Source organism: Triturus cristatus, chromosome 7 (genome assembly GCF_964204655.1).
Source record: "Triturus cristatus chromosome 7, aTriCri1.1, whole genome shotgun sequence".
Taxonomy (NCBI): domain Eukaryota; kingdom Metazoa; phylum Chordata; class Amphibia; order Caudata; family Salamandridae; genus Triturus; species Triturus cristatus.
The window spans coordinates 786,084,615-786,098,531 of NC_140590.1; the positions used below are offsets into that span (position 1 = coordinate 786,084,615).

At 48.4% G+C, this 13,917-nt stretch overlaps 1 protein-coding gene across 1 annotated transcript in view; it reads left to right on the plus strand.

The window, feature by feature from the left end:
- Positions 1–13,917, plus strand: part of SOX30 (SRY-box transcription factor 30) — a 445,939-nt gene that overhangs the window by 342,329 nt on the left and 89,693 nt on the right. Inside the window, exon 3 of the mRNA XM_085614974.1 lies at positions 13,719–13,886. Coding sequence (XP_085471100.1) covers positions 13,719–13,886 — 168 coding nt within the window. The remainder of the gene's footprint in view (positions 1–13,718; positions 13,887–13,917) is intronic.

Below are 13,917 nucleotides of genomic sequence, written 5' to 3' on the forward strand. Positions count from 1 at the left end.
GTTTTATCTCATCTAGACTATTCCAACTCGGTCTACTTGGGAATGCCCCACTATCTGTTCAAACGACTTCAGCTTGTTCAAAACCAGGCAGCGCGACTGATTTGCCATCAACCTAAATGGCAATCTGCCTCCCCATTGTTGAGGAAACTACATTGGCTTCCTATATCGCAACGATGTGTTTTTAAGACTGGCTGCCTTATTTTCAAATCCCTGCATGGCACCAGCCCGGAGTTCATCAATAATCTTATACTTAGGTATTCTCCTACACGTTACCTAAGGTCCGCTCATCTTTCTCTTCTCACTATCCCGAACTTCAAAAAGGTACGTCTAGGAGGTCGCAGATTCGCCACTCTTGCTCCCAAACTGTGGAACTCCTTCTCTCTCGAAATCCGCTCCTGCACCGACCTTCTTGTGTTTAGGAAACTCCTGAAAACCTGGCTGTTTACTCAGGGCTAGCTTCTGCCTCCCACGTCAATCTGGTTCCCCAACGCCATGAAGCCAATCGGCGTACGTGCGCTTTACAAATTCCCACTAACATTAACATTAACTCTATTCAGTGCTTATGTTTATCAGCGGAGATCCCCTGAGAAACAGAAGGAAGGGTTTCTTACCTGTAATACTAGTTCTCTCTCGGGGGAATCGCAATTGAAATCATAAACAACCCGCCCTCCTCCCCGACGGAAGAAACAGAGAGAATTAATAGACAATCAGTTTCTCTAGTTAATACTATCGCTGGCTCTGTAAAAAAAGAACTGAGGTAACAGCCACCTACTGGGTATGATGGGATACTGGAGGACAGTGAGCCCTTAAAGGCACAGACTCTCTTTTCATATCTGCAAAGTTGCAGCCAATAAGTCTACATTGTCCTCTTCCTTCTTTATCTTTTTTCTTTTGTGATGCAGAAATGGAAATTCCAAAGTTGTTTACCGACCTGTCAGTTAGACCCTCTGAGGACTTATGAGTAACAAAATGTATCACTTGGGATAACGCTGCCTCCACTGGATCCATGTCCATTTCAGGCACTAACCCATCCAGCATCGCCATGCTAAACAGTAGCGTTTCCTGGTAGAAGTAGCCCAGGCCTGTTGAATGAATCCTGAAGCCACTTCCGAAATGCCTGGCAACCTCTTCCCAATCAATCAATCAGGGGATTGTAAGCGTGCTACTCACCCGTGAGAGCCTCAAGGTGTTGGGGCGGGGAGAGGGGGTAAGCAGCTTCGTTCAGTCAAAGAGCCAGGTCTTGAGTGTGTTCCTGAAGATGTTCAGAGAGGGGGACCGTCTGATGTCGACCGGGAGCTTGTTCCAGGTCTTGACCGCGATGTAGGAGAAGGCCCTTCTGCCCGTTTTGGCTGTGTGGATGCGCGGGGTTTCGGCGATGGCGAGGTCGGCGGATCGGACGTTTTTCTTGAGTACGTGTAAGGAGATTCTCTCGTTGAGGTATTGGGGTCCGGTGATGTGGAGGCCTTTGTAGGCGTGGGTAAATATCTTGAAGGTCATTTTCTTCTCGATGGGGAGCCAGTGGAGGTCTCTCAGGTGTTTGGTGATGTGCTCTTGCCGAGGGATGCGGAGGACAAGTCTGGCTGCGGTGTTCTGCATGGTGTGCAGTATGCGGAGTAGAGACTTGTTGATTTCAGCGTAGAGGGCGTTTCCGTAGTTTAGTCTGCTGGTTATGAGTTTGTGGGTGAAGGTTTTCCTTGATTCGGGGGGGGATCCATTTGAAGGTCTTGCAAAGGATGTGGAGGGTGTTGAAGCAGGTGGAGGTGATGGCGTTGACCTGATGGGTCACGGAAAGGGAGGAGTCGAGTACGATGCCGAGGTTCCGGGCGTGATTGGTGGGGGAGGGTGGGCTGCTGAGGGGGGTGGGCCACCAGGTGCTGTCCCAGGCGGTGGGGAAGGGTCCGAGGACGAGGACCTCGGTCTTCTCCAAGTTGAGCTTCAGGCAGCTGCTGCACATCCAGGATGCGACATCCTTCATACCTTCCTGAAAGCTGAGTCTGGTGGTGACGGGGTCTTTGGTGAGGGAGAGGATGAGCTGGGTATCATCAGCGAGAGAGTCTATGTTGAGTCCGTACTGTCTGACGATTGCGGCGAGGGGGGCCATGTAGATGTTGAAGAGCGTTGGGCTGAGTGATGATCCTTGGGCACTCCGCAATTGATCTCTGTGGGTTGTGAGAGGAAGGGTGGCAGTCTGATTCTTTGGGTCCTGCCAGTGAGGAAGTAGCGGAGCCATTCAAGGGCGGTTCCTCATATGCCGGCATTGTGGAGGCTGGCGGCGAGTGTTCGGTGGGAGACGGTGTTGAAGGCTGTGGAGAGGTCGAGTAGATTCAGGTCCGCGTATGGCCTAGGTCGAGGAGGGTGCGGATGTCGAGGATGGAGTTCTCTTTAATGAATTTAGTAAGTTGGGCGTTGACGGTCTTCTCTGTGACTTTGGCCATGAAGCGAAGGAGGGAGCTGGGTCAGTAGTTCTTGAGGTCCGAAGGGTCTGCCAAGGACTTCTTGAGCAGGGGCTTGACTTCAGCGCGTTTCCAGTCCTCAGGGAAGGTGTTGGTTTAGAAGGTAGTGTTGATGGTGCGTTGTAGTCCTGGTGCGATGGCGGTGGCTCTGTGGAAGATGTGCGGAGCGCAGGGGTCCGTTCGTGCTCCTGAGTGGATGCCTTTCATGGTTTATTCGGTGTCTTCGGTGGTCGTTTGGGTCCAGGCGAAGATGGTGGGTTGGTTGGCGTTGTTGGAGGGTGTTGGTGGTTTCGGAGCCTGGGGTTCGTTCGTTGAAGTTGTCGTAGAGGGACTTGATTTTCAGAGGAAGTAGGAGTTGAGCTTGTTGCAAAGGTCATGGGAAAGGATGATGTCTGTGACCTCGCTAGGGGGTTTGGTGAATTCTTGGATTGTGCTGAAGAGTTCTTTCGAGTTGCCGGCGTTGGTGGAGATCTTGTTCTGGATGAAGGTTCTTCTGGTGGATCTTAAGTGGTGGTGGTATTCTGTCATGGCGTTCTTGTATGTGGTGCGATCTTCCAGCGTTTTGCTGTTTCGCCAATCTTCTCTAGACGTCTGCAGGTACGCCTGGATTCCTGGAGATCGGCGGTGAACCAGGTGGCCTTCCTGGGGCGTAGACTTTTGGGGTTGCGGAGGGGGGCGAAATCATCTGTGCAGTTGGAGATTCATCTGTGTAGTTCTTTGGCAGCGAGGTTGGCGTCGATCAAGGTGGGGGGCCTCACAGTTGAGGGTGGAGTTGAGGTGCTCCTCGTTGACTTTGCTCCAGTTCCTTCATGGTGGGCGGGGTGCAGGTTTGGGGACGGTGTATTTGTTGGCATGGAAGTGTACGCAGTGGAGGTCCATCCAGAGGGGTTGTGTGGTGTGGCTGAAGTGGATGTTGTTACCTCCTGCGAAGATGGGGTCAAGGGTGTTTCCTGCCTTGTGGGTGGGTGTGGTGACGAGCTGTTTCAGTCCGAGGTTTGCGAGGTTGTCCAGGAGGGTGGAGGAGTTGGGGTCTTTGAGGTTGTTGAGGTGGAAGTTAAGGTCTCTGATGAGTATGTAGTCGGTTGGGGCGATGACGTGTGGTGCTACGAGGTCGGCGATGGTAGTGGCAAATGCAGTTGATGGTCCGGGAGGACTGTAGGCAATTCGCCGCATAGTGTGGATCTGGGGCTGGTATGTATCTGGAAGTTGAAGTGCTTGGTGGTGGACGGGGAGTCGCTTGTAGCGGAGTTGGTGAGTCGGAGGGAGCTCTTGTGTGCGATGGCGAGTCCTCCTCCTGTGTGGTTGGGGCAGTCCTTCCTCTGGATCTTTTATCTGTCAGGAATGGCGATGGCGGTTGCGATGTCGGGACAGAGGCAGAGTTGGTCCAGGTTTCTGTGAAGAAGGCGACGTCTGGCGAGAGGGTGTCAAGGATGTGTTTCTGCAGGGAGCGGACGCTGAGGAGGATGCATTTTAGGACTTGGGTGGCGTTGGCACCTGACGTGGGGTTGGTGTCCGTGGGAGTGCGGAGGGTGGTGAAGGTCTGGTGGCAGTGACCGCAGGAGAACTGGCCGTGGGTGGTGTTAGGCGTGGACAGATTGCAGTTGTTGTTTCTTCCGGGGTTGAGTGCGAGGAGGGCAACTTAGTCGTAGCGGTGGATGCTCAGAGATCCAGTCTCCCTGGCCGCGGTCGGGCGCAGACGGGCTTTCCTTTGGCACAGTAGCTGCCATTAAATAGGGGAGGGGGAGGAAAGTGCAGCTGGGTGGTGGGAGCGGGCAACGGTAGGGGGAGGGGCCGCAGGGGCAGCAGCAGCGGGGAAAACGGGCGGCAAAGTGGGTACAGTACAAAAGGTACAATAAAGAAAAAGGCACAATACAATACCAAGAGCATACCAGCAGACCGGTGGAGAGCGACCTTGAACCCTCCCTACAAAGGGCAGAGGCACAACAGCAGCGGTGGTATCACAGCGGAGCTGCAAGGGGAGAGAGCAGGTCTCTGATCCAGGAGGTCTTCCGTTGCCTGAAAGCCTGCATGCCATCAGGGATAACTGCCCCAACAGTATTAGTGGATGCAACTCCCCCCGAGAGCCCTGGTGCACCGTCTGAGATGAAAGGAGGAGGAGAGTGTAGTCACACGTCGGCTCCAACAGCATCGGGAACCAGGGTTGAGCTTCCATAGGTGGGTGAACAAGATCACCTCCGCCAATTGGCGAGAGATCTGAGTTGCCTCCCTGGGAATAAGGACAAATGGTGGAAACAAGTAATTCAGAGTTGCAGACCAGTCCTGCGCGAAAGCACCAGTGGCCCTCACTAGAAGGTCCAGCCTCCAGCTGAAGAAAATCTCTAGCTGGGGATTCAGTCTGGAGGCGAACAGGTCTATTAGACAGGGACCCCAAATCAAATTAATCATTTGAAATAGTGACGGATGGAGCGGCCAATCGCTGTAATCTCTCAGGTCTCTGGAGTTCCAGCCCTCTACGGTGTTGGACTGACACGGAATGTACTGTGCTGCCACCGAAATCTGGTGAATTAGACAATAGTGCCAATAAAATTGCCAATAGTGAGATACTTGGCAATTTCCTCCAACAGCGGGTTCCGTGTGTCTCCCAGCTTGTTGATGTATCGCACTGCTGAGATGTTGTCCATCCGAAGAATGATGCAACAAGATACTGACTTGGGTGAGAGGGTCAGAATCGCAAAAGACCCAGCCAAAAGCTCCAGTCAATTGGTGTGAAGGGACAATTCCTGGAGGGACCATCTGCCCCCTGTGGATACATCCCCACAACGAGCCCCCGCCCCCTCAATGGGTGGCATCGAATTCTATCACTTTTTCCAGAAGGGATCCGCAGATAGCTCTGCTATTTCAGGCATCCACGTGTCCCAACCACCAACAGAGCTTGTCCCTCACTTTCTCTGTTAGCGAAACCTGATCCGTGTATGACTAACCCTTCTGAAGATGACATATCTTCAGGCGTTGGAGGGCCTAATAAGGAAGGGTGCCCAAAATAACGGCCTGGATCGATGAAGCCAGAAGACCGACTAGGCGTGAGATAGCCCGCAAGGATACCACCTGTTTGGAAAGGGTCGACTTCAATTCCTTCTTCAAGTCACGCAACTTGGATTTAGGAAGTGTCAGCTGTGCCGCTTGCGAGTCGATCACGAACCCCAGAAATTCCATCGACTGGGAGGGACAGAGAACTGATTTGGACTTGTTGATGACAAACCCCAGCTATTGCAGTAGGGAAATCATCATCTACAGATGAAGGGAGGCCAGAAACAGTGACAGAGCCATGATAAGAAAGTCATCTAGATAAATTATCAAGCGTATTTGCTGCTCCCTTAGATGGGCCACTACTGGCTTCATCAGCTTGGTGAAGCAAGATGGAGCCAAAGAAAGCTCAAAAGGAAGGGCCAAATATTCCAGCCACCTGTCCTTCCACCATAATTGCAGAAAATGCTGGTGCGGAAGAAAGATGGGAATGGATAAGTATGCGTCTTTGAGGCTCAGCCGGACCATCCAGTCCCCTTCCCGCACTAAATCTGCCAACATATGGATACCTTCCATCTTGAAATGTTTGTATGGGATGAAATGGTTGAAGTCTCTCAAATTCAAGACCAATCTGTGTCCACCTCCCCTTTTCTACACCAGGAACACGTTGCTGCAGAAACCCACGGAGCTGTTGTCGCAATATGCCACTGTGTTGTTCTGCAGCATGTCTCCTATGTTTGCGTCTATAAAAGAGTTGACTTGTTGGAAAAATGTAACTGGTGGTGAAAGTACTCCTGATATGGATTCTGATAGAAATGTATGTGGAAACCCTGTACTGTTTGCAGGATCCACACATCCTGTGTATGGACATCCACTTGTGTAGAAAATATTGGACACGACCCCCAAAGGAATGGAAAAAGTAAAGAGAATCCTTACCTGAAGTATTTTGGACTGGAAGCCCACTCTATGACCACCTCGTTTGAAGCTACGGCAGGAGACCCTCTGCCTGGTGGGATAGAATGTGCCACCTCTGGTAGTGTCCTGCCATTCTCCTGTGCCTTGACCGTAGTCGTCTCATGGGGGACCTTGATAATAGTATCAGCCTGGCAAGCGGGCCCTGCCTCGCCAGGCCCTGCCGAAAAGGCCAGCTTGGAAAACCTTTTGATATTAGATTGGGCCTTATCAAGGGATGGCTAGGTACCCACATATTTGGACAAATGCTTGATGAACCTGCTCCTGAACAGGAGACCGTCAGCTAAAGGGCCCGCTTCCGCAGAGACTAGCTCTGTCAGGTTGGAATCCATTCTCATCAGTAGAGACTTGCGCCTTTCGGTTGAGACTGCGCAGTTGGTGTTCCCTAAGAAACAGATAGCTCGCTGTATCCAACCCGCTAGATTGCCAGGGTCCACTGGGAAATCAGTGTCCTTTGCTACAATCAATCAACCAACAGACTTTTACGTCGCGACTACTCAACCGTAAGGGTCTCAAGGCGCTAGGAGGGGTGGGGGACTGTTGATTTGTCGTTCAGTCGAAGAGCCAGACTTGAGGTCCTTTTTTAATCGGGGCAGCAACGGTGATTGCCTTAGGTGGAGAGGCAGGGTGTTCCAGGTCTTTGCTGAGAGGTAGGAGAAGGATCTTCCCTCAGCTGTGGTCTTGCAGATGCGTGGGATGGCGTCAAGGGCCAGATGGGCAGAGCGGAGGACTCTGGTGGGTGCGTGGAATACGAGGCGGTGATTGGGGTATGCAGGTTCAGTGTCATGTAGGGCTTTGTAAGCGTGTGTTGGGAGCTTGAAGGTGATTCTTTTGTTGACTGGGAACCAGTGGAGGTCTTTCAGGTGGCTGGTGATGTGGCTGCGACGGGGGATATTGAGGAAGAGTCAAGCGGAGGCGTTCTGTATGCTTTGCAGTTTCTTGAGGAGTTTCTGGGTGATGCCGGTGTAGAGTGCATCGCCGTAGTCGAGTCTGCTGCTGATGAGTGTGTGGGTGATCGTCTTTCAGGACTCAGTGGGATCCACATGAAGATCTTTCGGTGCAGGCGTAGCGTTTGGAGCCAGAATGATGAGACGGCATTAAACTGGTGGTTCGTGGTGAGCGAGGAGTCCAAGATGATGCCTAGATTTTGTGCATGGTCTGTGGGTGGTCCAAGATCTGCACACCACCAGGAGTCGTCCCAGACGTAGGGGGTGTAGCCCAGGATGAGGGCTTCAGTCTTCTCCGAGTTTAACTTGAGGCAGATGTCCTCAAGTCTTCATCCCGTCGTGGCAGTTGTTCTTGGCGACTGTTGGTTCGTTGGTGAGGGAGAGGCTCAGATGCCATCTCTAGGATTTTTGCAAGCAGTCTAGCTAGATCCAATAATTTCTCCTGACAACCGTGCCGATACCCTTCTTTGTATCGTTGGTGACTTTCTTTTAGAAGGCCAACATATTAGACTCAATTTCTGGGGTCTCAACTACTTTGTTAGGAATGCCAGGATGGGGCATTCAGCCCACAAATGGCTGTGAACCTCTTTATCGAAACGTTTACGCAGGTTTTCATGGAGATACTCTGCAACTTCAGGGGCAGGAGCCAAATTAGAGGACCTAGGATGGAAGTTGTCCTAGGGATTGAAATCAAATGGGTTTGTGAACTGCAAAGCAGAAATTGAAGGTCTGGCTACAGACAATTTTTGAGACTTCTTCTTTTTAGGTGGAGAATTAGGGTCCGAGGAGTCAGTGTATCAGTGTCCATGTCAGTATCTCAACCCGCTTTGTTTTTTTGTTGTGCACTTGAGGAGGCAGAAGGGACCGAGTATTCATGATGCCCTAAAGGAGCTTGACGGAGCTTAGCTAAAGCCTGGGCATGGGGCCATGCACACAACCTGGCTTTTGCTTTCGTAGCAACGTCTGTAGAACCTGGCAAAGACCAGGAAACCTCCGGATTTTGGAGACCATGGCGCTTGGCGAAGCTCTCCAATTGTGCTGTAATCAGTTTTAGAGCAGCAGCCAGAGCCTGGTTAACAGTATTAGGTACGGCCGTCTCAATGGCCCTGTTGAACGATTGCTGGACAGCGGCATGTAGGTCATCCACTAACTTGTCCTCTAAGTAGAGCACTTACTGTTCCTCATAATAATCATATTCCGCCACCTCAAAGGTGACCCATTTCTCCATTCTAAAATGTTTAGTATTAACACTCACTATTGTGCCAAGTTTATTCCTGGGGAATCAGTTAGGGGGGAGCCAGACCTCAGTGCACCAATAAGAATAGATTGAAAAAGGGCTCCTCAGCAAATCTGTAGCAAAATTATTACAGCCCCTAATGAACTGGGCATCAAAGAGCCAAAATATGAGAGCCTGATCAAAGCTCCCAGGGCAAAAACTCGAGTCCTTGCAGCCAGAGTCACCACCACGCTGTGAGATTTAATGAGCAGTGTGGAAATCCAAATGGACACGTCAGGTAGCCCAAAAGAAGCCCAAATATAGCCAACTTGGGCTACACTCATCTGGCTCTAACCAAGATGAACTCACATGCCCGATGTGGGAAGGCTCCGCGTCGGGTAAACTGGTGTGGCGAAGGCCGCTGAAGCATGCAGGGCAAGCGCTCGTATAAACAATAAGCAGGGTCCCACAGGGGAATTAAATGGTATAAGCGATCGGTGGTTGGCCTGCAATGCGGATGGCACGATCAACGATCGCTACACAATACAAAATGCAAATAGGTAATTCAAGCAACAAGGAAAGTCAATGAAGCACTTTAATCAGCTTCAAGCAGCAAAAGAAAGAGGCTCGCAATATGTAAATGGATACTCTTATCCGGACTGAGGAACTGTGATTGGCGGTTAGAGGGCATGGCATCATAGGAAGTATAGTTATGTTTAAACGTTTTTCATTGGCTGCTGAAATTTTGCAGTAAAGGAAAGAGAAGCAAGAATCTTAGCCTCTTGTCCTGAAATAGAATCTCAAGGATTCTGTCTGATTCCAGATGCTATCTTTTTAACATAGACTGGGCTTCAGGAAAGCTCAGGCCCAGATGTAGCAGCAGCTCTTCCTCCCAACTACTCCATTATAAGAAAGGACAGGAAGTTGAGGTCGGGGGCGGTATCGCGATTTTTTACAAAAGTTCTTTTGTATGTAAAATAGAAGATTTTACCAACACTGATTGTGAAGCTTTATTATTTAAAATCTTGCTTCGGCCCAATTTCACATTCTCTGGCATACTTTTATGCCCAGCTGGGCCATGGGCGTTCTCCTTCTCCAATCAAGTAGCTCCTTATATTTTGAAGGCTGACAATTTTACTATATTGGGAGATCTGAATCTCCACTTAGATGATCCTAAATGCACCAGAAACTCGTTGTTCATAGCTAAAAAGCGATGAATGTCCGACTATGCAATTCAGGTCCTACCTATATAGTGGGCCATCTGTTAGACCCTATGTTCTCCAATTTGTCTGACCTTAGTTGTGTTCCCGCTTTTCCTCTGTACCTTTCATGTTGAAAGTAATGTCCTCTCCTCCTTCGATCTGCCTGGTGCCTGATCAAAAGACGAGAAGATGGGCTCAGCTTGATGTCACTTCTTTTAATAAACTTTTAATTGATAGCAGACCAGCTACTGAACACATTTCGACAACTGATCTCGGTCTTATCCAAAGTGGATTTTACAAGCGGTAGACACTTGCTGTCCTTTGTCCAACAAGCGCTTTAACAGACATCTACCACCAGCTCCCTGGTTCACTGAGAGGCTTAAGAATGTAAAGTCTATAAATAAAACCCTCGAAAGATGCTGGAGGAAACACTACAATGAAGAGGCTAAAGTGGCGTATAAAAAAGCCCTAAGTGAATACCATACTCTTTATAAATTAGCCTGTGCTGAGTTTTTCTCACATAAAATCTCTCAAGCACAAAATTGCTCTAAAATGCTTTTCAAGGTGGTAAAAGAACTAGCCGGTTCGGATACCCAGACTACTCCCCTTGCTCTTACTAGCGCCCAATGTGAAGAACTTGCTATTTATTTCATGGACAAAGTTGGAAAGATACACTATGCGCTGCAGAGTAAAAACTCTCAAAAGGAGACCGAGTCTACTCCTACCGCTACTCAGGATCCTGTGTTGACAGGGCCCAATAATAATACCTGTACCTCCTGCAAATTGGAAACGTGTATGTCCGTCCTATGGCTGAGGTAGCTGAAGAGGCTGGCCTGTCCCTTCTTTCTTACGCTGACGATACCCAGATCATTGTCATGACTCTGGTAGGCCGTAAGAGCAAACACCTCCTTTAAGTTAGGTATGAATGAGGTTTACCATGGTGTGTGTTGGGTGTGAACATCAAGGACTACATCACCCAGAATACCTAGAGAGGAGGGGCCCATGATTGGACTCCGGCTACCAGGGTTTAAATATTCCCGGACTCGAATTGTCCAGTGCTTGACAATTTGAGTCAGAGGACAGAGTGAAGCTGCCTTGCGTCATCCGCCATGCGGCTTCGATTTGGAGTGCAGCTATTTCCTGGATAACGCTCGGTCGAGTGTATTCTGCTCTCTTTGTTCCCGTGCAGGAGCGCGTTGGACGAAACTAGAACGTGTACTTTTTCTGTTGCTATTAAGAAGCCTTGTTTTTTGACTTCTGTAAGGTTCCCACGCAGGAGGGCGTCGTGAGGGTTAAACCTTCACCGAGTTTTTGTTTTCTTATTTTACCGGACATCTATATTTCATGTGGAGTTTCAGCTCAGGAGCGCGCGGTGGTACCTTGGTTTATTATTTTTTTTAGACTTGTGCACATTAGGTCTGCATTGGCTTCTACAGCACAGGAGCGCTTTGTGATGTACTTTATATTTTTGGGAAACATAAGATTGTTCGGAACAATTCCTTGTTTATTACGCATACTAGTGCAGGAGCTCTAGTTATCTGGAGTATATCTGAAGGGCATCACTTAGATAAGTACTTTTCATATATTATGTTTACCTGAATTTAATGATTCCTTGGTTTGCTTGTCATTTGAGAGACTATACTAAGAATCGTATTTGAGACGACAGTTTCTTTTCTTTGCTCGACACAGGAGTGTCTTGTTTCCCGCAATTTTTGATGACCTTTACATATGGAGTGAATGTGGCAGTGTAGAATGTCTCACAAGGCTAAGCATTTTGGGTAGAGACGCTAGAGCTGAAGCACATCCTACCAGGGAAATCCTCCTGACGTGTATTTAACACTGCTGAGTCTTCTTTTAGCTTTGTTTCTTTTGTCCCTTTTTTGCCTTTCCTGTAAAGGGTGTTTCTTGCTTGAGTAGTATATGACATAATCTCAGGAGATACCAGGAAGGGGGAAAAGGTTATATATCATCGTACATCGCCTCTGCTGTGCAGTGGTTCCCAGGTTAGTGGTATTTCGATCTGTAATCTGACAATCATCTTTTCCCTCTCCTCTTCTAAAGGGTCGGAAACCTCTGCTCTGCAGTCACGTTTGAGTAAAGTTGCGTCCTGGTTGCAAAACAACTTGCTCAAACTAAATGGAGGCAAGACTGAAGTCATGATCTTAGGAAAAAATCATGACTTTTGGGGACCTCAACACTGGCCCTCTGAAATGGGTGCCTTACCCTTGCCGGTACATGATGTTCGTAATTTGGGCATCATCGTTGACTAACCTCTATCGATGAAACAACAAGTTATCAAGGTGTCCTCTACCTGCTTTACTATCCTACATTGGTTGAAGAAAATTTGATGGATGATTCCCCTCTCTGCTCAGAACAAGTTGTCCATGCCCTAGTTACCTCTAGGCTAGACTATGGCAACGTTCTTCATCTGGGATCTACTAAAGCAACCATTCAGAGACTTCAAGTGGTGCAGAATGCAGCTCCTAGACTGCTGTGTCATGTTCCTAAGTCATCCTCAGTTTCAGGTTTCCTTCGCGATCTACATTGGTGGGCAGTGGGAAACAAAGTCAAATTTAAAGCTGTGTGCTATATGTTTAAAATCAAAACTGGAGTGGCCCTGAAATATTTGCTTTAGTTAGTTCATTGCTATCAACCCAGGTCGCCTTTTGTGCTCTGCCCAGCAGACAAGGTTTACTGTTCCAAAAATCAAACTTTCCTGCATGCTTGGTCGATCCTTTTCTTATTTAGGACCATCCCTGTGGAACTCCCTACCTGGCCCATTACGTAATGAAACAGGGTATGGTGTGTTCCACAAAAGTTTGAAGGTTTCTTCGATCTCTAAATTCCTCCATTAGTAGCTACTTTTTTTCCTATCAGGATGGCGCCGGGAAACCCCTCAGTGTAGCTGTGCGCCCTACAAATTCATTTTAAGAATTATAATAAGGATGCAGCGCCAAATCCTGTCAACATGGCGTGCTCAGCTGGCACGCCCTACTCTCTGGAAAGGGCATCCCGCAAGCACGCCGATAGGTGCAGTTTGAGTGGTGGGTGTGGAGCGTATGACTGCAGGGGGAGTCGTGGGTCTGTGTGATTGCAGAGTGAGTGGTATGTCTGTGCAAGGTGAAAGATGTGCCCATGGGAATGCTGAGTGAGCTTCATGCTATTGAGTGCAGGGTGTAGCACATTAAAGCCACACCTATTGGCATGGACAATCTCATTGTATTCATAATTGTTATTGTCTTCCAAATAGTTGTATTGGAATAATTTTTTACATTTCCTTTAAACCTCAAAGCCACTCATTTTAGACACTTGTGGAAATGTATATTCTTGTACATATTCGACACAAATGTTTACCACCTGTACCATTTGGCATTGGCGTAGTTACTGTACTCCATTACTTGAAATCCAAGGGTCCCATATTCTCACAGGTTTCTTCTCACATCCCCTCGATCTGTTCATCATTCGTTCTGCCAGGGCACACTAATTCATACCATTTACCCCCTCCGTCAGTTTGGAGCTTCTTCCTGGCTCCTGTGAAGTGATCATGTTTGACGATCAAGAACCCCACGGCTGCTGGTGTGCTTTGCACTCTGGTACAAGCCTTCTCATTTTAGAAGTTCATTAAGCATTTTCAGTGGTAGAAAAGTTCTTTTAAAGTGGTTGCCAATCTTCACACTGTGAAATGATCCTTTGTTATCATGCACTCTTTTAATTTTAGCACAGTTCGTCCATGTTACAGTTTCTTTGGACTATGGTGATTTTTTATCTGGTTATAGAATAATAAAAATGTCATTAATAAACATGATTCGACTTTTAAAAGTTAGAATTAGTTTCATGACTTCTGTACTCATATATAGTTCTGAACCACTGACTTTTTATAATGGAAACATTTAGACATCTCTTCTATCCTCAGGTAAATTTTATTTGTGGCTTGTGTCCGCAGGTTGGGTTTACCAGCCCCGACCCGGAAAAAGGAAACGCTTCCCCCTAAACGTCTCCACTGTTTTCTCTGGCACCACCCAGAACATCATCACCACGAACGCCACGGCACTGTACCCATACCGATCACCGGCATACTCCGTGGTAATTCCCACTCTCACACACAGTGTTGGTGAGTTTATGTTTTAGTTAAACTTAAAATG